The sequence below is a fragment of the Rhinolophus sinicus genome, chromosome 16 (genome assembly GCF_057876585.1).
Source record: "Rhinolophus sinicus isolate RSI-liver-muscle chromosome 16, RSI-T2T, whole genome shotgun sequence".
Taxonomy (NCBI): domain Eukaryota; kingdom Metazoa; phylum Chordata; class Mammalia; order Chiroptera; family Rhinolophidae; genus Rhinolophus; species Rhinolophus sinicus.
Window position 1 is genome coordinate 114,741,211 of NC_142516.1, and position 22,314 is coordinate 114,763,524.

The following is a 22,314-nucleotide window of genomic DNA, read 5'->3' on the forward strand; positions in this document are numbered from 1 at the left end:
CTGTGTTCAGAAAAAAAAAAAAAGGAGAGTTAAAGCCACTGTCATTTTTATCAACTGTGATCAATGTATAAGAAAATGCTAGTTATTTGTATTCAGTTATGATCACTTAGGTGTCATTGAAATATGCCTGATTTCTAGGCTTGATAAACCTGGTTCTTTCCTTTCTTACTGTCTTGTTTTTATTTCTCACTATGAACTTAGTGGTTTCCTAGCTAGTCTTTTTCCATCTCTAAAAATAATTTACTGTATAGGTGCTCTGTGTCTGAGAGAAACTATAATCATTATCCCAAGGAAATTTTTGAATCTGTTAATTTGAATTAAAATGTTTTATGCCATGACAGATTGTTAAAATATGAATATACCCATGCCTAGGATTTCTCATTTGCTTCTTTAAACCTCATTTCTCATTTTAAGTCAATTCAAATTGTTTTTTAAAAAACTTATGGAGAGACATGTTACTTGAATAAAAGCCAGTTAAATTGTATGTCAATTTTGTATTATATTGTTTTATTAAAAGCCTGTCATTGTGTTCCTCTACTAATATGTTGTACAACATCTTCTTCAGTTTGGAACACCTCATTGATTTGCATCTTTTAAAAAACCATCTAAGACCTTAATTTCCACCAAAATCCAGTATATAGGAGGTTGTAAAGCTCAATTGACTGGATCTACCATTTACAGAAATAAAGATGAAAAACACTCCTTTCAATTCTTGCCAAGTTCATCAGAGCCTTTTATTGAGAAGTTTAGGTCCAAGGCACTTGAGAGTGAAACCAGGTGCAAAATAATATGTTGTCAGCTTTTTTACAATATTAGCTAGGAAGAGAAAGAGTATAACTAATGCCAGGCTATAAATATGTCACATTGTTCCTAAAACTCAAGCCAGCCAGCTAGTGAAGTGTTAATGTGAACTTTAAGTAATTTTCACAAATGCAGAAATTCTTACTATGCTAGTAGAGTAAAAAAAAATCAGAACTTAGCATTCAGTTTAATGTAAGGGTGGAAGAATTAAGCCCACAATTTGAAAGAATATGATTATTCCTTCCCACAATGGTACATTAGTATCTTTTCAATGGCAGAATATATGTCTGTTGTGTCCTAAATATGGCAAGTGGAAAATAGCCTCTTTTCATCATAAAACAATTCCTTTTTCACCTTCCTGTTTTTAAAATACAAGTTTAGTTATGGGGTTAGTCTATGCAAAAGCCATAACTTTCTCCATTTTCCTATTTACTATCCTGTAGTCACAGATTATGGCGTGAGTATATCCAGTCTTTCTACTTTTACTCTTGCTCGTGATGAGTTTGTTGACCCTCTTCTTTTTGAGTGCCTCTTTAGAGAAGCTGGAAAACAGCTGTCTGAAATACGGCTTTTATTTCTGGGATTTAACAGACATGTGCCTTGGATAAATTAAGGAGCAGTCAAAGGAGGTCCATAAATATGAATACTTTGCCAGCTGCTTTTCCATTAAACTCTTTTGGTTGAATGAAATTAGGAAATAATTATGTTGGTGGGGAATCTACTATATCCAAATGTAATATAATGTCTTCCTTTAACAACAGAGCCTAATTTTTTCCTATACACCAAATTAGTTTTCAGGGTAATCTACATTGCAAATGGGCCGATTTGCATTAAAACTATGCCTACTTCTTCTGATTTGTCAACACCTCTTTAAAAAAAAAAAAGTCTTTTAACATTAAGCATGGGTGGGTAAGACCATCTGCTCCTGGAGCTTGCCTGCAGCTCCGTCACTTAACACATGGGACAGGTTACAGCTGTTTAATTGTCATGGAGCAGAATGAATATCATTCTATCCAAAATTAATATTTATATATGTATGCATAGAAAGCATGTGGTTAAACATAAGTGATCTAATTGTGAATTAATGGCATTAGGTATTCATTAATTAGTCCCCACATGAACAATGAAGTGTAAAATAATGCTTTTCACATACACTCCAACTCTTGGCTGTTGAGATGGGTCCCGGTAGTGATTATTATGCATGTAAGTGATCCACTCCAAATACATTGGCGGATGCAAGGGGAAAAATCACCATATAGCTTCTGTGAAAAGCCAAGAGAAAACTATGTGGTTATTGCACGTACCCTAACTCTTCCCTGCCCCCAAAAGCATTATCCAGTGAACTGTGACCAGCGTAGGTACAAGCTACATAGTAAAAGCCTGGCTGTGCCATTGAGACTGCATATACCAGCATGTCACCCCCAGTGACTACAACCAGCGACTGGAAATGCTTTTCTCAGCCAAAAGCGGGTTTCCTCCTGCATTTAGGAATGGAGACACACCAACTTAGATCATTCTGCTCCAAAAGTTAGTAATATATATTCCGTCATGTCTGCTTAGCACGTCTCATAATGAAAAATACAGTGAAAATTTTCAGCAAAATCACAATATAAGGATAGAAATATGCATGTAAAATAATTTAAATGTCTTAGTTTCCAAGTACATACTATAAAAGTGACTTGTATTTCTGAATTTTTAAGCAGATCATATGACTATATGTACAGATATTTATACTTCTTTAGAAAATATTAATTTACCGGGTTCAAATAAAATTACTAAGTAGGGAAAACAAAATATATAAGGGCAAGTTGTCATGTGTTCTTTACTTCAAAAAGCAGAATCACATTTTGATTGGGAATTGTGCGTCTACACCCGCAGAGGGTTTATGTGAGACAAGGAATAAGAAAACTTCCAGACACAAAAATAGAGTTGTCCCCACTCTGGGAACTAGACAGTTTATGGAAAGAATATTCCCATTAAAGGGAATGTATCCTGAGGCAGAGCATGAGGCGGCTTATCCTGGCATTACCCAGACAGACCGTATTCATGGCTTACGAAAACAAATCCTTGACGGTCCCAAGCTCCTTTGCTTAGTCAGATTCTTCCTGACTTTATAATCTCTTAATAGATACCAGCTATTTTATGAGTCTGTCCTTTTTAAACTATCTTTATTAATATGACCTAATGTTTGTGAATGTTTGCTATGTGCTAAGGCACAGTGCAAAGTTCTCTGCCCACATTATTTTATTAAATCCTCACAACCGCCTTATCAGGTAACAGCTGTTACAATCTCCATTGAGGGAACCCAGGCTCAGAGAGGGTACATACTTTTTTTATGGATGCACAGCTAGTAAGTAATGGAACCAGAACCCAAACCCCTTGTGAGCCATCCCCAAGCCATTACTCATAAGCGCTAAGCAATGTTGCCTCCTAAATTACCTTTAAATTGTTTTGTGCATGTGTGTCTAGTGGAATAGGGGAAAGTTACTTTTTTCCAGCAATAAAGAGAAATTAATATCTATGTACCTATCACAAAAGATTGAAGTGTCATAGAAATGGATCCAGTAATAATGATGTCAGTGATGTCTCAATAATGATACAGCACTTTTTTTTTTTTCAGGAAAATTTGAATTATAGCTAGTAACAGGACTCATAGTTTGCCAAAATAAAAATAACAGTTACAACAACCAAAAAAAAGAGTTTGAGGAAAATCAGTTTATACTATGAAGTATTTAAGACAGTTGTAAGCTGTTAATTGAAAATTCTACATAGCACCTTCCAAATTTTAAATTTACTTTGGTTTTTTTTGTCAGCTGAAATTAGTAGGCTGAATACCATGTACAGACATTGACCACTGAAAAATACGGAAAGTGGGTCAATGACTTGTATAACCACTCTCAGCCCGTGAAAAATGCTCAGAGAAGTGTAGTGCCCAAAATACAAGTGGTAAACATCTGTACATACTGTCTCTCAAGCACAAATAAAAAAAAAAATTACTCTCTGTGCAAATCACCTTTGAAAAGAGCCTTTTTCTCTATGATTTTCCCAAAATAAATGACAGTTTATCTTAGGTGAGTTAAAAGGATCGTTTAATTTTATTCATTATTTTCCCTGGCATCTCCAAGAAAACTAATAAGGGAAAACCCCCAGTATTCGTATATTTTACATACTTATTTATAAGTCGTATTCTATACATTTTTCTTCAATATTAAATTTTATGAACACACCAAAGTAATAATCATAGGTAAGAAATTATACTTGTTGATAGTGACCACCTCAGTAGATCATTTTTATGGTTTCCTGCCATGTGAATTGTTAGCACTACACAGACACCACTTCAATAGTTGTTATAACCAAATGCATTGTATCAAAACATCAAAGATCCAAATCTTCATTTAGCATAAAAATTATTCATGTTATAACTCTTACTCGTTAATGTTAAGAGCAGTCATTGGCTCATTTAGTTCTCAAATTGGGGTACTGAAATAAGCCTGATTTTTTCAAATCCAGGAAATCCTAAGACAATGTGTCTTTGCTTATGTCATTCAGTATACTCAAACAAGGAGTAAAAATCTGAAGGAGACATGGGTTACTAACATGTTGATGTGTGTGGTCCAGGGGATGAAATCATGCCATGTGCAAAGACTACCACAAACGCATGTATCACACGCCAGACAATAGTCATCTCTTTCCACAGGCTGTGCACATGGCAGCGTCAGCAAGTGTGCTGTCTGCATGGAGTGTTCCACTGTTACTCCCATTATGTAGATGTAGTCTACAGCAAGGCGTGAAATTCTAAACCGAACGAAAATACCAAATATTATTCTACCAGTTGTCTGTTCAAAGCTCTGCAGCTTATAATGACACTGTTTCAGCAGTGCTGACTTTATAAAAATTTGGTTATCTCAAAGCACCTTTTCCGTAGAATACAGATATTCCTGGGCTGACTTAAATCAGGAAAAATAGTCTCATTCTTTTGGAATGTCTTGCTATAAATAATGTTCCAAACTGAGGTATTTTGCTGGGGTAGGTGCATGTAAGAAGCAATAATGTATTTGTACAGATAATTTTTACACCAAATTTCCAAACTCTAAAAAGAATAAAATCTGCAAACTTTCAAAAACAATTTATTTGATGCAGGTTTTCAAAAAGTATTGCCAATTTTAGAGCAGCAGAAACTCTTTAAAGCACATGTGTGTTTGCACACACACGTGTGCATGACACACACACACAAATTGTTTTTCTTTAGTGGTACAGCCTCACTACTAGTTTTTAAAGTTCAATTTAATTGACACTCCTAAATAGGATAAAATATTTGCGATGTTTTAGCCTAATCTTCGAATTCTATGGTGAGGAGAACATTTTAAGGGGCCTGAGTAAATTGCTTTATGGCTTTTAAAATTATGTCACTGTCATAATCCTTTATGACAGGGTAATCAGTAATAAAGCAGTGCAGTGTGTACCAATTAAGGAACATCAAATCAATGGGTATGCAGTTTGCATGCTAATTTAGACAGTTGCTGATTGGAATGAATAGATTTAATACGTACTTATTTGCAGACGGTAGCTATTCTGTCATCCTACAGGAACCGGTACATGAATAATCTAAGAATGATACCTACTTACAACTTTAATGAGATACTAATGTGAATCATTTTTTTAAAGTCTGTTATAGAACATGAAACACACTATGCTAAATAAAAATTTGTCCTCGACTTCAAGGACTTTTCAATCATAGCCATAGTGAAGAATATATCTATATTATGTACTCATCTGATTGAATTATCCTCTTTTGAAGATGGGCCTCTACGCTTTTATTGTTGTAATTACACTGAAAAATACAGAGGGTGCCAAAAAAAATGTATACACATTTTAAGAAAGGAAGAAAAAGTATTAAAATTGTAATACTCAATATACCCGTATACTGATAACAAAAGATGAATACAAGTCACGTTTGACTTCTGCAGTTACAAGAGGTGCTCAAAGTGGTTACCATCAGCATTATTTTAATACAGTTTTTTTCTTTCTTAAAATGTGTATACAGTTTTTTGGCACCCTCTGTATTTTCACCATTCTGGATTCTGCATTATTTGCCTGTGTCTGAGCTATACCCTGGAGTCAATTCAGTAGCCCAGTGAAAATACTGTACTATTTAATATGCGCCAACCAAACACATTGTCGACAGCAGAAACAATTCATAACTATACACATCAGCAGCTATGTGTACATAGTCGTAGAATTTGTATTTTTCCCTTGTGAGCTGCCTCATATATATGTGTGTATATATATATATATATATAACCAACTTGGTTTGCCAAGTCGTTCGTTTCTTCTCTGTGTTTTTAAACATCAGTTTGACAGTAAAAGGAAAGCAAATTTTGGAATTAATCCTACTCCATATATACTTCCAAATCTCCCAGTCCCTCCCCAAAGCAGGCACATACCTGCGTTTGACCTCATTTTTAATTGAGCAGCCTTCTGGGGACTACTACTCAGCAGATATTTCTTGTACAACAGTTATACATCCACGGAATTGCTTCTGTTCTTTGATTTTTCAAACTCATTTGTTTTCATTTTTCCTGGGTTTATCGTTCAGTTTTAATATCTTGCCAATTGGTTTTCCAAACTATGAGCTTTTAGAACCCATTACAGCAGTTCTTATAAAGCTTTCTGTACATAAAGTAATCTCATTTATCAGGCTGTGTCAACAGATTAATATTTCAGGTTAGTTTGGATTTTAATCTTACTTCCTGGCATCTCCCTTTGTTTGTCAATGTTGAATTAAGGATTTCCATATTTTTTCATCTTATTTTTTCATTCAAATAAGTTCACTGACCAAGCCAAAAACAGATGATGCTGCTAGTCTACCTTACCCAGGTACACAATTCTGGTTCTGCTGAGTTGTAAATACAACTTATTTGTTAGGTATATGGACTTTGGTCTCAGACAACCTGCTTAGAATTTCAGCTTTGTCACTTGTTATCATTTTGCCCTTGAGAAAGTTATTTAATGTCCTTGTGGGGGCAGAGCCCCAGAAAGTAGTTTACAGGCTCTCGGCCTCACGTGGAGGGGTGCTGGCTCGGGTAGTAGATGGCCATCAGCTGGGGCTGGTCGGCCGTCAGCTGTAGCCATTGAGCCATTAGCCACTAATATAACTGCTGCGGCTATGAAGGAGAGTGGAGGAGAGTGAAAGAGAGTCGTCGGTGGGTTGCAGACAAAACGGACAGCAGGTCGCACGTCCAGTGAACCCAGCCTCCAGTGAGACCGTAGTGGTATGACTCCCCTACCTATGGCTCCGTGGGTGTTCCTTTTTGGCCTCACCATATCCTGCGTTCTTGTATGGGGAGCGGGAGCAGAGACCCCGCAGGCCTCCCTGCACGACAGTCCTGTGCCTCAATTTCTTCATTTGTGAAGTACCCCATAGAGTGGTGAAAGTTAATCAGCTAGATCCTGTAAAATGCTTTGCTTAGTTTTCGGCACATAGTAACAGCCAGTAAATGGTATTATTGTTGATATTACTTTATATAGTTGGGATAGATGCATTGGGCGAGGGAAGATGGGCAGATGGGTGAAGGAGAGAGGAAGGATATTGTAAATGAGGTACTGCTCACATTTGCTTCTTTCTCAAAAGGTAGCCTCTATTACTCATAGAATGTCTTCAAAAGCTGCAAACACACGTAGGACATACTGGGACCACCATAGTAAGTACATTTAATCATTCTATTCAGCAAATATTAAGAATCTCTTATGAGCCAAGCAATGAAAATACAGTGATTGGTAAGGCCGTGGAGTTTTCATGTCTAGTGGGAAAGATTTATGCATTAGGTCCCATATGTCTATCCATCATGAAAGTCATGTGTTTTCATGGAATCTCTGAAACGAAATGATCCAAACTAGTTCTTGATTCTTCTTTTACATTTACCCTGATGTTCATACTCCTCTGAGAAGCATTCAGGGGAAGGAAGGGAGAATCAGATAACAAAAGGAAATAGCGGGAGAAGGGCTGCCCGTAATTTTGAAAGATAGGTAGATGAAGCAACATGTAGGTAAAATTTCCAAAAAGATGCTCTTCCTCCCTATAACGTTTAAATGGTATGACGAGACTGTGTTTGCACAAGGTTCCTCCTAAGGGGCCTTAGAACCCCGGTCCATTACTAAAGGGTCCACCTCCATCCATCTTCCCCAAAACACAAAGGGGGAAATGTGGTAAATAGGGACTTTGAAAAGAGAAAGAATTCGTGTAAAAAAGAAGCACTTAGAGGGAAGTATGTGAAAAGGATACAGTACTTGTCATTTGCTTTGGTGATATTGGACATTTATGGGCTAATTATGTTATAAAAATATTTTTGATAAGCCAAACCTTTCTCCCCTGCCTAGTATTTCTCTGAGTCTTTGTTTGCCCACCTGTACCAGTAAGTAGACCAAGGACCCGCAATGCATGGACTTGATACCTGAGCAGGTGTTTCATCAATGTTTCAGGGATGACTGTGTTTCTGAATGTGTTTTGAAAGAGAGACAATTAAGGCCAAGAATTAGCCCTGGCCTTTAAAAGACACTCACCTACGTTCTGCCCTTTAAGGTAGACGCACCTGATAGTTTCCCGAGGAAGCTATATAGAAGACATCTAAAAGCTGGTAGTAATACCCTGCCATTTTGGGGAAAGAAGTAGCTGCTTAAATTCATGTTAGGTCAGGAATGTTTGCATAGTATCTGCAATCCTTTCATCAATTTCTTCTACTGAAAAAAAAATTTTTTGTTGTTTCTAAATCTCCAAGAAGAGGCATTATGACGTAGTGGTTAAGAGCAAGCTCTGGAGCCAGACAGCCTAGATTGCTAGCCAAGGGTCTTGCACAAATTACCTGTCTCTCCTCTTCTCAGTTTCTTTATCTGTATTTACTGTAGCAACTATTTTTACATCATAGCGCTGTGGTGAAGATTGAATGAAAGAATAATATAAAGCACTTAGGGCAGTACGACCTCACACAAAGTAGGCCTCTGTTCTCTTCAGGGAGCAAGGCTGGGATCCTAGTACTTCAGGAGTATCCCCTGAATTATGCTGAACCTGGTCTGAACCAGGGAAAAGAGATCTGGGCCAGAGCTAGAAATTTGGGGATCATTAAGACATCAGCCAGGTGTTCATAATCTGCAAGTTACGGAACGAGAGCTCATGGAAGAGCCGAAATCATAGGCAGCATTCCGTGTTTGTGAGCATGCGTGCATTGTTTCTGGAGGGAGACTCCATCTCTCACCATTTTTCTCAGAGATCTGAGACCCCCAAAAGATTAAGCATCACTATCTTACAGGAAATACAGTAACCTACTCTATGGTCCACATGGGTCTTCTTAAAAGATAAATAATTGAAACTCCAGGGAAAGTATTTTATGAATACAACATTTTACTGGAAAATAGTTTTTAAAGGGCTCCATTTTATATGTCTAGTACTCATTTTTATAAGTTTTCTTCTATAAAAGAAATGTAAAACTTCTTAGTAGATCTAATAGGAATGACTCCTTCAGTGTCAGAACACACTCGTTAGTTTTCGAAGTAATTTTGTACCACTTAATGTGCATTTCAGCATTTGTTAGGCATATTAATTTTTAAATATTCTGTATTATTTTTACAATTATTGTTTCTAATGGCTTCTTACAACATGTCTGCATTTTTCTGATTATTTCCTACAGTGGCTTATATAATGTTTTTATTCTTGCAATTATTATTTTTAATAATTATTTGAACCTCATATGTCAACATCTCCCTTTAACTGCTTCATTATTTAGAACCAGGCTTCTGTGGTATTGCCAGAAATTTTACTCTTCAAGGCCAAGATATAGGTGGTTGTTTTTCCCTCTTTCTGTCTTAGTTTTAAACTATCAGCCTCAAAATTATCTCCTGTGATGTAAAATGCAAATGACAAACCTTGGTAACTTTTTTCAGCACAAATATTTTTCTTACTGTTGGTTTTAGTTTTTTGCAAAACTTGTGTGTTAATTATTTTTAATGTTTAAAGTGTTGTGTAAATTTTGAACTGCTGTATATTTTAAATGTATTTTCCAATTTCAGCTTCACTTTCGATGTTCTCTTGACTCAGTGACAAACCTACCTTAACCTGTAATCAATCCACTGTTTTAAATAATTAATTCTGTTTGCTAAAATAATGGGATTAGCTAGATTAGACACAATTTATTCCTATTTTAAAACTACTAATCCAGATCAGAATTACTTCTTTTGATTGTGTTAACTGAAGTGGACCTGATGTGAAAGCAAGTGTCTCACACTCCAGATATGATCAGTTTAATTTTTGTAAACTGAGAATTTTCTTAAAAATACTACCGTCTCAATCAAAAACTCAAGAATTTCTTATGAGCTATTAATTATGGGCTCCACTGGATTACATAATGTTTAGAAGGAATTATTAAGAAATTCTATGAATGATAATATTAAATAATATATTTTTATTTTTATGTTTGGAAATGAAATTATTTTTATTAAATTATAATTTCAGACTAGTGCCTAACACTGTTTGCTCCTCACATTAATTTCTCCTGTAATATATTGTCAGTTAGCTATAAACACGCTTATTTTTTAAATGCGATTCAGAAACCTCTAATGGAATCCTGTGGCAAAGTGAAGAATCCTTTTCGGTACACACTACAGATGTGTCAAAACCATTTATGGTTTTGTTCATGCTCATGACAGAACTACCAGACTTGAGTGGCTCCACTGAAAGTTATAGTTTAAATCATTCTGCTGAGAGTTCTGCTATCACTTGCATCTGTCAGTAATGAAAAAAATCAACATAAGTATCTTTGAAAAGCAATTTTAGATCATTAAAGATGTATGAATTTTGACAAAGAAAGAAGATTTGAGGCTTATTAAGAATATGTTAGGTCTGTACATTGAGTGAAGGGAGAGAGGTATTTATGCCCCTGCTCAAGAGGCAAGGTGTAGCCTAATTGTAACTTCATGAAAGATTAAATGGACAGATACAGTGAAAGACTGAGTCTTAACCTTGTCTGCTCCTACAAAGCTTTTGTGAGGAAAAAAAGCCTTTTCCCGTATGAATCCTGAAAAGAAACAGGATCTTAGAACAGCTCACATTTCTTAATGGACTACACATATGATACATTATTGTCCATCTGACAGGTAGTTAAGGGCTACTGGGTACTCATTTTTTACAGAACTTACACATGCCTTTTTCATAATATATTAAATTTTTTCCATTTGCTCAAGGATTCTCAATTTCATTCTTTTTTTCTTTTCCTGTTTACCGTTAAAGTTTGACAATTTGTAAATATGCAAGTAACTCAGGAGAGAAGGTGAACAAAGCAGAACTTCTGTGGGTTTCTCTCTCAGGTTGAAGAAAGACAGCATCAGAACATATATAAATGGTTCTTCCAGGCCTTCTGTGGTGTCCTTTTTGCCCTTCCACTGTGTAACCCTTATGAAACGACTTTGTTAAAAACAAACTTTTGAAAAATAGAATTATTTTCTCACCCTCCCCCCCAAAAAAAATAAATTTGATTATTTGTAGATCTCATAGTTGTAAATTTCCAAAATTCTTTAGCAATAAAGAATCGATTCCATTTGTTCTACTTAGCTATTAAAGTATAATCTTAAGAAGCATCAGAGTGGGCGCATTCTAAATAATCTGTGAAAGGTCGTGTCAGTTGACCTGCATATGTTTTTGAAAATGCTGAGTATTTCCTGGAGTCATGACTACATTTGCTAAAACGTGAATATATTGCATTTTTAGAAGCTATGAAGTGCATCTCTGTCGTGTGATGTGAGTCTTATGTCAGCTGCAACGACTCGATTTGCATGTAAATTCTGAAAATTTTCTTGTCCCTTGTGACACTTCTGAAATGTCTGTCTGTTCTTTTTTCCTTTTTAATCTCTCAAGCTCACTATTTGGATAAGATAGTTAAAGGTACTGTATACTTGCTCTTTGTTGACATATCTACATATATATATAAAACCATGTATCAGATTGTACTAGGTATGAAAATAGACTGTTTTTCATGCATATTTTTGTAAATTATAAATCAGGCTTACATTATGTGAAATGCCTTGGATTTAAAGTATTGAGACTTAAATGTCTGTGTCTCATTTTTATAATTTTGGGTTATCACAGATTTCATTCCTTTGTAAAAGGGCTTCACCGGAACCAAAAAACTGAAGATAACAGTACATTTGCTGTTTTTTGTTTCTTTATTATTTTTTGGTTCTGTTTTAAGATCTTCATTGTTGGCAATTCAGTTAATGAGCTTTAAATTCGAAATTAAAGGATCACAATTGTTCACTTTCTTATCATAGACTAAAAAAATTGCCAATCTAAAGAAGATTCTGGTTAACATGTTGAGAGAAATCTCATTTATCTTTATGGAAACTTCTTTGGCTTTTTCTAAATGTTTCAAAATGTATGTGCTATCATAATTTGTTTTGCGATTTTTCTAAAAAACTGCAAAATATTGTGCATTTTGTAAAACAGAAACCATAACACTGCTCAGCAGAAAACAGCAGATTCTCATGTCTTCAGTTATCGTAGAAATAGGTGAAAAATATTTTTTCAGAAAATTCCCTTTCCCTCTCCTCAGATTTCCTATTTTCTATTCTTTGTTTGTGCTTTTCATTAGAATATGAAAATATTCATGGCAATATCCAGGCTTTCGTATAATAACTCATGTGCGCACACAGTCAGCTGCTGCACCTCTGTGTCGGGGGGGCACCTAAATCTTTCTTTTTCGTTAAAAACAAAACAAAAGCATCCATAAAGAAAATTCACCTTTTATATATTGAATAATCTAGAAATGCAGACAGTAATTGTCTGAAAGAAGCAGCAAAATTAATCTCATCCTGACCTGATGGTATCCATAAGTATAATTTTATTATACCCTGCCACAAGAGACTGTCAAAATATTCTTCTTTCTGTTCACGCTCATCTTAAGAGACAGAACGTCTCTTTGAGATATTTTCATTTCAAGTTTTGCAGTGGAGGAGGAGGGGAAGCCAATATGTGAATAATTCTATTAATAGAGACTTAAAATAACCATCTTTAAACAGATTGTTCCCTTAAATTTTGTCACCAAAACAAGAGTAGCATTCTAATTATGAGAAAATGTATAACGAACCCCAATTGCTGTAGCAAGTATTTTTACCAATATATATTTCATACCAAATTATAAAACATTCTGTCCAAAGAAATCTGATTAATAGCCAATTATTCTTACAATTTTAGAGCATTTATATCCTTGTTTCTGTCAATGTCATATCAAACTCATAGACAAGAACACCAGAATCTACTTATGTGTCATTCTCATAAACAGATCATGTTGGCTGCATGCCAGATATCATCAGTAGGAAGTGGCAAAAATTGTTTTTTGTTTTTTTTAATGTCATGTTAGACTGAAACAACTATAGATTTTGGATATATTAAATTATTTTAATTGTTTCCCAAATTTTCCCTCCTTGCCCATAAAAGCAGACAAGATAGGATATAAAGGTAACAGCATAAAAGCCTTAGGGAGATTGTCACAAAATATCACTCTTCGCTATCTGTCTTGAAGCACGTCACTACCGTGTTTTTGTTCAGTCTATCAGTGTTTTATTGTGGTCCTTATGGTATTTCATTTTGTCCGTCCTAAGTAATCAAATATGCACAGCTATTACATTTAGTTGGAAATCCTGTTGGTCCTGTCCCATCCGTATGCAGCCTGAATCCTAATGTTTGTTAGAATAGATGCTAAGCTGCTTCACTATTTCCTGGGCTTTGCTTACTCTGTGACAAGGAATGTACTCTTGGCATAAAGTATAGTCATTAATGCTGGCCTATACTTTGTGCAATTATTTAATGCACTGTAATTTCACATGAATATACGGCAACTCTGAGGCCAGATAAAATTAATGTTCTGTTTTTAACATCCTTCATATCCTCATCCCCACTTTCATGCTTTTGAACTCAGAGGGAATTTTTTAAAGCAACAAGGTGCTTTAAGAAGGTATGTCCTAATGAGTGGCCAGTACTGTTTACCACAGATTAAAAATCTATACCAGGGATTCTGAAATTATCTTGAGATGCTTTTTCACACTGTACAATCAACCAATCGACCTTGTTGCTTTGCTAAAGAAAAAAATTTAAGTTAATTTTGTCTGGCCTGCAGCTGTTTAGTGGGTTGTTGCATATATTTCTGTCCTGCCCAGGTAAGTGGTGTCTCAAGGGTCAGGCCAATCAAAGATGCCACTTGGATAAGAATTAGAGTCCTTGGATAACGTTGCTGGTTCTATCCATGTGCAATTACAGTATTTGTGCTGTTTATAAAGGCCTGTTCCCACTCAGTGTCCCTTATCTGTTTGTTTTAGATGCGAAAGCTTTCAATACTCAAATCCCTTGTTTTCCTTCTTTGTCTCTTTTGACAGAGGGTTGTCCCGGTCTGTGCAACAGCAACGGAAGATGTACACTGGACCAAAATGGCTGGCATTGTGTTTGCCAGCCAGGGTGGAGAGGAGCAGGATGTGATGTGGCCATGGAGACTCTGTGCACAGATAGCAAAGACAACGAAGGAGGTAGGAAAGGCTGAGCGTGAAAACAAGTGTGTGCCGGACCACAGGTTTAGAATGTACAATGAGTACTTAGTTATCTGTTGCCAAAAAATCTGATCCCCATAGATAAGATTGGTTGAAAAATGGATGAGCACTGGTAGAGTGATTTTGCTCCCCAGTTTCCCTGAAACAAATGTGAGATTATTATCGTTCAGGGAAAAGACAGGGTAACCAAGCTACCGTATAATGTACGTTGTTCTCCGTCCTTTTCCTAATCTCTAGGTGACGACTGTCCTCACCACTGTATTTAGGGCCCTGTGAGTTGGAAGCTCTAAAGCAGTATTTTAATAACTAAACAACCCAAAAGATGCAAGGCATTTTCCGAGCTCTTCTGATGAAAGGCATAGATGACAAAATAAAACAGTGACAGAAAACAGTCCCCTTTGAAGCTGTACTTCCAGTGTCTTTTTATCCTTAACGTTACACCCTATTAAAAAGGTTGTGTGATATGCCACCCAACGTAAGCCCTGGGTTAGGAAATACTTATTTTCCCTGTTGTGCACATCCTTCTTTTCTTGCCACTGTATTTTAATTTCAGACAATGGAGAATGACAGTTGGCGACTACTCCTGCAGTGATGGAGTAGTTGGTCCTGATAGCTTTCCATTTGGGATGCCTTTAGAACTGAGTTTTTAGAAAGGATTTCGTCTCCATCTGGACCTCTGTGGTCACTTGCTCTGTGGTTAGGATGTGTTTCCCTACCCCCTCTTTCATTCCACCTGCTCTTTCAGGAATGTCCACATGGGCAATAGAATGTTGGTTAAGAGTGCAGGTTAGAGAGTCAGACAGATTTTCACTCCAGCTCGCAGTGCTTATGTGATGTTACAAGAAGATTCTGATCTCTTTGAACTTCAGTTGCTTCACCTGTAAAATAGGAACACAAGAGGTTTTGAAAGGATTAAATGAGAGAACATATATAAAGTACTTAGCATAACGCCAGGCACATAGTATGTTGTATGTAGCAGCAATTATTATCCAATTTTCCTTCTTTTGCTTTCAAAAATAGCCATTTGACTGATTGCAGTTCATAGAAGGCTGTCAGAGAAGATTGAACAGCCATTTCCTTGCTAAATAGCATAGACCTAACTACTATTTTCTAGGAAACACAGTGACCAGAACCAACCCTCAACACACATGTACGCATGCACGCACGCACGTACACACGTGCTAACCTGGGCCTACAGTCATTCTCAAACCCAATGTTATTTGTGTCTCCTCTTCCTAACAAGAAGCTACAATTCTCCCCTTTGGTTTCGATCAGACACTTCACTGTTTTCCCTATTTTCTTTTAACCTGAACTATCAAGAAACTTGAGCCACAAATTCTGAGCTAAAGCCGCCTTTCCTTTCTGCTCCCGATAGATTTAGGAGGTCCTTAGCCCTTGCGACTTTTCCTGCCTACTAATACCTTGTTGCCCTAACTCCTGGTAACCTTACACTTCTTAGAAATGGTAGCATTAGTGCTCTCTGAGCCACAGCCAGATGGCAACTTTCCTCATCATTGTCCCCCAAGAAGCCCCTGCCCCATTGTTTCTGGTTGCCTAGGGAGGAAGGAGAGCTGCTCTTCTTCCCTGAGCAGAGATTTCAGAGTTTGTCTTCCGGAAGGGGATTACACTGAGTAGGTTACTGCTGTCTCAGAGGGAAGCAAACTGCAGGGCCAAGTGTGGGGAGACACTGCAGAGTAATTTAGGGGCTAATCAACTCTTTAGTATTGTTATCGGCTAAGGAGGATTTTCCTTTTCCTCAAAATTTATCAGCTGTGAATTGGCCTCCTTCCCCTTTGTTTATTCTTATTAGTATTGAACTATGCTGTCTCTAGGCTTCCCTCTCCAAGGGGAAGTCTGAGCTGATAGAAGACCTGTGGTTTCTCTGCTTCTCTCATGTAATTTGTATTCCTGTCCCTAACCAAATTTTGTTCATCTTCTAAGAAGAAATATCAGTGCCACCTTTGTCGTACCCTGAGATTGTAACCTTGGGTGCCTTATAACCTGAGCTAGAGGGCTTCCTTGAACTTCAGCATGGGTTATGAGTACAGAGATGATGTTTTTCACATAAACCCCAAATAATGACGCATAATCTGGCAAGTAAGAACATCATTATCTTTATATGAGGACAGTAGAGCAGGATGTCTAAAATAAAGACAATACCTGAAATTCTATGGCATATGATAACTGCGCTGTTATAGATCTGTTGTATAAATTAAGTTTGGTGTCAACGCAGCGAATTAGCTAGAAAGCTAAGTAATTTGATTTAACACATTAAGTAACTAAGGAGGAAGAGAGGATTGAGAGGTTGATTTGGCCCTACTCAGAAATTAAACATGCCGTGTGAATAGCTACTGGTCTAGTCTGAGCAACATTGTAAAATACAATCTTTGTAAAAAATTAAAAAGAAAGTTGTTTACTATTCCCAGACTGAATAAGACATATGAAAATTGTTTAGAAAGAAAAGCTACATATGCAGAAATAGGTAAATATTTTTACTTAAACCAAGCGTCTTCCTTCCCCTACAAAACATACTTTCCTTTACCAAATCCAGTTCCCCCATCTCCACTATCTAAGCCTAAAGATCCTCAAAACCTGGATCTCACTGACTCGGTGTCCCTCTTTGCCTATAGATTCCCACCTGCCCTTTTTGTCTCTGAAACACTTAAGGACAAGCAGCCTTAGAAAGGAATTTCCTTTCTTTCTTTCTTTCTTTCTTTCTTTCTTTCTTTCTTTCTTTCTTTCTTTCTTTCTTTCTTTCTTTCTTTCTTTCTTTCTTTCTTTTTCTTTCTTTCTTTCTTTCTTTCTTTCTTTCTTTCTTTCTTCTCTCTCTCTCTCTCTCTCTCTCTCTCTCTCTCTCATTCTTTCGTTCTTTCTTTGTTTCTTTTTTCTTTCTTTCGTTTTTTTGAAGCTCAGATGGGATGTTTATATCATTGTATCATAGTAAACATTCATAGGTTTATTATGTTCTATTACTAATAGTTAATGTTTATTTTTTATTAAAAATATAGATAACATACGATGTACTAGTTTCAGGTGTACCCCACAGTTATTCAAGATTTCTATACCTAAAGAAGTAATCACAATGATAAGTCCAGCAACCACCTGACAGTGTACCACGCTATCACAATATTATTGACTATATTCCCTATACTGTACATTACATCCCCATGACTTATTTGTTTTATACCGGCAATTTAGACCTCTTATTCTCCTTCATCTTTTCTCCCGTTTTCAAATAATTCAGTTACAGTTGACATTTGATATTATTTTGTATTAATTTCATGTGTACAACATAGTGGCTAGACATTTGTATAAATTGAGAAGTGATCTCCCTGACTAGTCTAGTACTTATCTGGCACTATACTAGTTATTACCATATAATTGACTATATTCTTTATGCTGTACTTTACATCCCCATAACTATTTTGTAACTACCAATTAGTACTTCTTAATCTCTTCACCTTTTTCACTCTGCCTCCCAACACCCTTGCATCTATCACCCCGATAAATCTAGTACCATCTGACACCATACATAGTTATTACAATATTATTCACTACATTCTTTATGCTATGCCCTACATCCCCATGACTACTTAGTAAAAACCTATTTGTACTTCTTAATCCCTTCCCCTTTTGCACTGCCCCAAACCCCCTCCACTTGACAACCATCAAAATGTTCTCCGTATTTATGAGTTTGTTTCTGTTATGTTTATTCATTTTGTTCTTTAGATTCTACATATAAGTGAAATCACATTGCATCTGTCTTTCTCTGTCATATACTCGACTCAGCACAATACCCTCCAGGTCCATCCATGCTGCCACAGATGGCAAGAACCTATCCCATTTCCAGGGATGAAAAATATTCCATTGCATATATGTACCACCTCCTCTTTATCCATTCATCCATGGATGGACACCCAGGCTGCCTCCACATCTTGGCCATTGTAAATAATGCTACGATGAACATATGGATACACATGTCTCCTTGAAGTAGCTTTTTAGGTTTCTTCAGATAAATACCCAGAAGTGGGATTACTGGTTCCTTCTTTGTCTCTTCTTAGAACCTTTGTTTTAAAGTCTATTTTGTCTGGTATAAGTATTGCTACCCCTGATTTTTTTGTTTTCTACATTTTCATTTTCTTGAAATATCTTTTCCATCCCTTTGCTTTCAGTCTGTCTTTCACTCTGAAGTGACTCTTTTGTAGGCAGCATATGTAAGAGTCTTGTTTTCTTATCCATTCAGCCCTCCTATGTCTTTTGATTGGAGCATTTAATCTATTTACATTGAAATTAATTATTGATAGGTATGTAGCTATTGCCATTTTATTATTCATAATTTTGATTTTTTTCTTTTCTGTCTTAAGTCCCTCTAACATTCTTTGTAATACTGGTTTGGTTGTGATGAACTCCTTTAGCTTTTTCTTGTCTGGGAAGCTCTTTATCTGTCCTTTGATATTAAATTATAGCCTTGCTGGGTAGAATAATCTTGGTTGTAGATCCTTGCTTTTCATCACGTTGAACATTTTGTGCCAATCTTTCTGGCCTGCCAAGTTTCTGTTGAGAAATCAGCTGACAATCTTATGGGACCTCCCTTATAAGTTACTAGTTGCCTTTCTCTGCTTTTAGGATTCTCTCTTTGTCTTTAACCTTTGCCATTTTAGTTATAATGTGTCTAGGTATGGGCCTGTTTGGGTTCATGTGGTTTGGGACTGTCTGTATTTCCTGGACTTGTATGTGTATTTCCTTTACCAGGTTAGGAAAGTTTTCAGTCATTATTTCTTCAAATTGGTTCTCAATTCCTTACTTTCTCTCTTCTCCTTCTGGTACCCCTATGATGCAAATGTTGTTATGCCAATGTTGTCCCAGAGGTCTCTTAAACTGTCCTCACTTTTTTGGATTCTTTTTTTCTTTTTGCTGTTCTAATTGGATGTTTTGTGCTACTGAGTCTTCCAAATTGCTGATGCGATCCTCTGCTCATCTAATCTGCTGGTGATTCCTTCTAGTGCATTCTTCATTTCAGTTATTATATTCTTCACTTTTTTATGGTTTCTACGTTCTTTTTTATGCTTGATATTTCTTTGTTGAAATTTTCATTAAGTTCTTTGAGCATCCTTATAACCATTATTTTCAACTCTGTCTCTGGTAGGTTGCTTGCCTCGGTTTCATTTAGTTCTTTTTCTGGAGTTTTCTCCTGTGCTTTCATTTGTGACATATGTCTTTGTTTCCTTGTTTTGGTTGCCCTTCTGTGTTTGTTTCCATGTATTTGGTAGATCTGCTATGTCTCCAAGTCTTGGCCGAGTGTCCTTATGTAGTAGGTGTCCTGTGGGACCTTGGTACAGTCTCCCTGGTCACCTGCTCCGTGTGATCCATGAGTGTCCCTTGTGTGTGTTCTGTGTGCCCTCCTGTTATAGTTGAGCCTTGAATGCTATTTGAATGTCAGTGAGTGGGATTGACCCTCAGGCTGACTGGCTGTGGGGTTTGGCCACATCCACAGTTTATGGGCTGCTTGTGGGGGGCTTACTTCACTTAGTGGTATTTGCCCCAGTGGGCTCTGGTGCCTGTGAAGGTTGCCCTTTGTATGTGCTGCTTGTGGGGCTAATTGGGCTTTGCTCTGCTGTGGTCTGAAGCCAACCTCCAAGTATGTTTTTTTCTGCAGCCTTTTAGGAGGTGCTGTGATGCAGGCCTAGGTCACCCACTGTGTGTGACCAGCCAGGGACTACCTGGTAGAAGCTACAAAGCAATCCACAGTTGTTCGCTGCCTGTGCTGTACCTGGAGGCACGTGGGAGAGGCCACACTGTGAACCAAGGACTTCTGCCACTAGTACCGGGCCTGGGGTAGCTCTGCAAAACTCCAGGACACCCCAAGGCCTGCTGCCACCTGCCAGGTCCCTTAAGATTCAGCCACTTATAGAGCCTCGTGCAGTATGCAAGTTGGGCGAGGCAGGGTCTCAGACAGTCACTAGAGTGGTAAGAGTTGTGGTCACCAGGTTAATGTAAAAAAGTCTCAGAACACACTGAGGCCAGTTGCTACCTGCCTTGGGCCAGCTGTACTCCAACAGTTTTCCGAAAAAGAGTGCAATGCAGGTGGGGCTGGCTGCTCGCCAAGAAAGTGCCTCCAGTGTTGAGGGAGCTGAGGGTCCCAGCAGAGCTCACCAAAACCGATTCACATTCAGGTTTGGCCTGTGGGGAGGGCTCAACACAGGAAAGATGGCGCCCACCTGCCGGCTGCACAGGAGAAAGACCCCACACAAGGAAAATGATAACTGTTCTCCAGCCCTTGCTCCAAGCCACACACCTCAGTCTACCCTTGTATTGCCTTTGATGTCCCTCCGCCAGAGCCCATGGTGAGCACCTGCAAGTGAGTGAGTCTGTGTGTGGGCCTCTTGAGAGGACCTCTGGGTTTCCCACAGCCTTCTGTCCCACCCAGCCGGTCGAAATCCCCACTGTTTCTCACAGCCAGATGTGGTGGCTCTTTTTCTCGGCACCAGTACTCCAGGCTAGGGAGCATGGTGTGGGGCCGGAGTCCCTTGCTTCTCTGGGTGGAACCTCTGCAACCGAGATATCCCCTCCCAATTTTTATCCGCCACACAGAGGTTTGGGGTTGGCCCGTTTCATGTCTCTGCCCCTCCTATCAGTCTCTACATGGCTTCTTCTTTATATCCTTAGTTATAAAACTTCTGCTCAGCTAGACTTCAGATGGTTCTTCAGGTTGTTCTATTAATATAATTTAGTTATAATTTTGATACGTTCATGGAAGATGCATGCATAGTGTTTATCTACTCCACCATCTTGGATCTCTCTAGAAGGGAATGATTTGTGAGGAATAAGAGGAACAATAAAGTAGATTGGAGGAACTTACCTTTAGCCACTGTCTTAACACCTCCACAGTCCTAAGAAGTAAACCTCCTGTCCAGTTGGACCTCGTTTCTTTAGGGCTCAAATAAACCACTGTCATGTACGCAGGGTCACTCTAGCTTTTCAAAACTATGGGCAAGTTTTTACCGACAGTAAAAGCCCTGGAATTCACAAGGTGCTTCCCCCGCTCCACTTCTCAAATCTAGCTCCAGGTATTAAACAGAGGCTGTTGGGGCCAATTATTTGGACAAAGGCAGGCAATGGAATAGTAGATTTTTAAATCACACAATGGAAGTCAGAAACAAATAGTCACTGGACCAGATAATTGCAGATATCATCTCCCAGGGGGCATGTAGACATTTTGGAAGCAACTACAAGATATCCTGTCATATTGAGAAAGCTTTCAGACAAGTGATCAACAGTATATGGCTAAATTGGCTTATAAATATTTCTTCTTCAATTCCATTTTCATCTATAAAGTCAGCCTCCCTCTAGATGGAGCCATTTCTTGTTCAAATCCCAGAACTCACTCTGATGGTGAAGTTGCCAAGATCAGAACGAAGACAGGTGAAGGGATGGGAACTGTTCACTACTAAAGGCTGTGGGATTGGAGCAGGGTTTAAGACAGTGACCCTGCACTGCAAACTCTTTAGTTTCTTAAGTACCTTGTTTAGTCAGCCATAGGAATTGAGGCCTAGTCTGTCTCACAGCACACTCTGCCTCAGACTTTCACTTCTCTTCCACAAGGAAATCCTTTCTAATCTCAAAAGTGCTATTTGTTATTCTAGCTAGGAACGACTCTTTGTTTGCATATGATCGAAACTCAACAATCTGAAGCTTTAAAACAAAATTATTAGCTTATATGGTATAACTGCAAATTTCAGACATCGGTGCATCTAGGTGTTCAAACAATGATAGTGGAAATCGGGGTTAATTCATTTGTCAGCTCTGCTTTATTGTATGTTAGCTCCATTCTCTGACTCTTTCTCTCCCAAAATGACCACCACCAGCCCTAGGTTTATATTCCATCACTATAACAACTCCAGTACCAGGTGAATGCCTTTTGCAGTGGTCACA

At 37.7% G+C, this 22,314-nt stretch overlaps 1 protein-coding gene across 19 annotated transcripts in view; it reads left to right on the forward strand.

Annotated features, from left to right (window-relative positions):
- Positions 1-22,314, forward strand: part of TENM3 (teneurin transmembrane protein 3) — a 2,441,918-nt gene that overhangs the window by 2,347,036 nt on the left and 72,568 nt on the right. For 9 of the 19 annotated variants that reach the window (XM_088793210.1, XM_088793209.1, XM_088793212.1 and 6 more), the window contains one exon: positions 14,215-14,361. In XM_088793210.1, coding sequence (XP_088649336.1) covers positions 14,215-14,361 — 147 coding nt within the window. Of the gene's footprint in view, positions 1-11,701; positions 11,729-13,279; positions 13,301-14,214; positions 14,362-22,314 lie in introns of all 19 variants that reach the window. The other 10 variants (XM_088793202.1, XM_088793205.1, XM_088793208.1 and 7 more) reach the window with 3 other exon arrangements.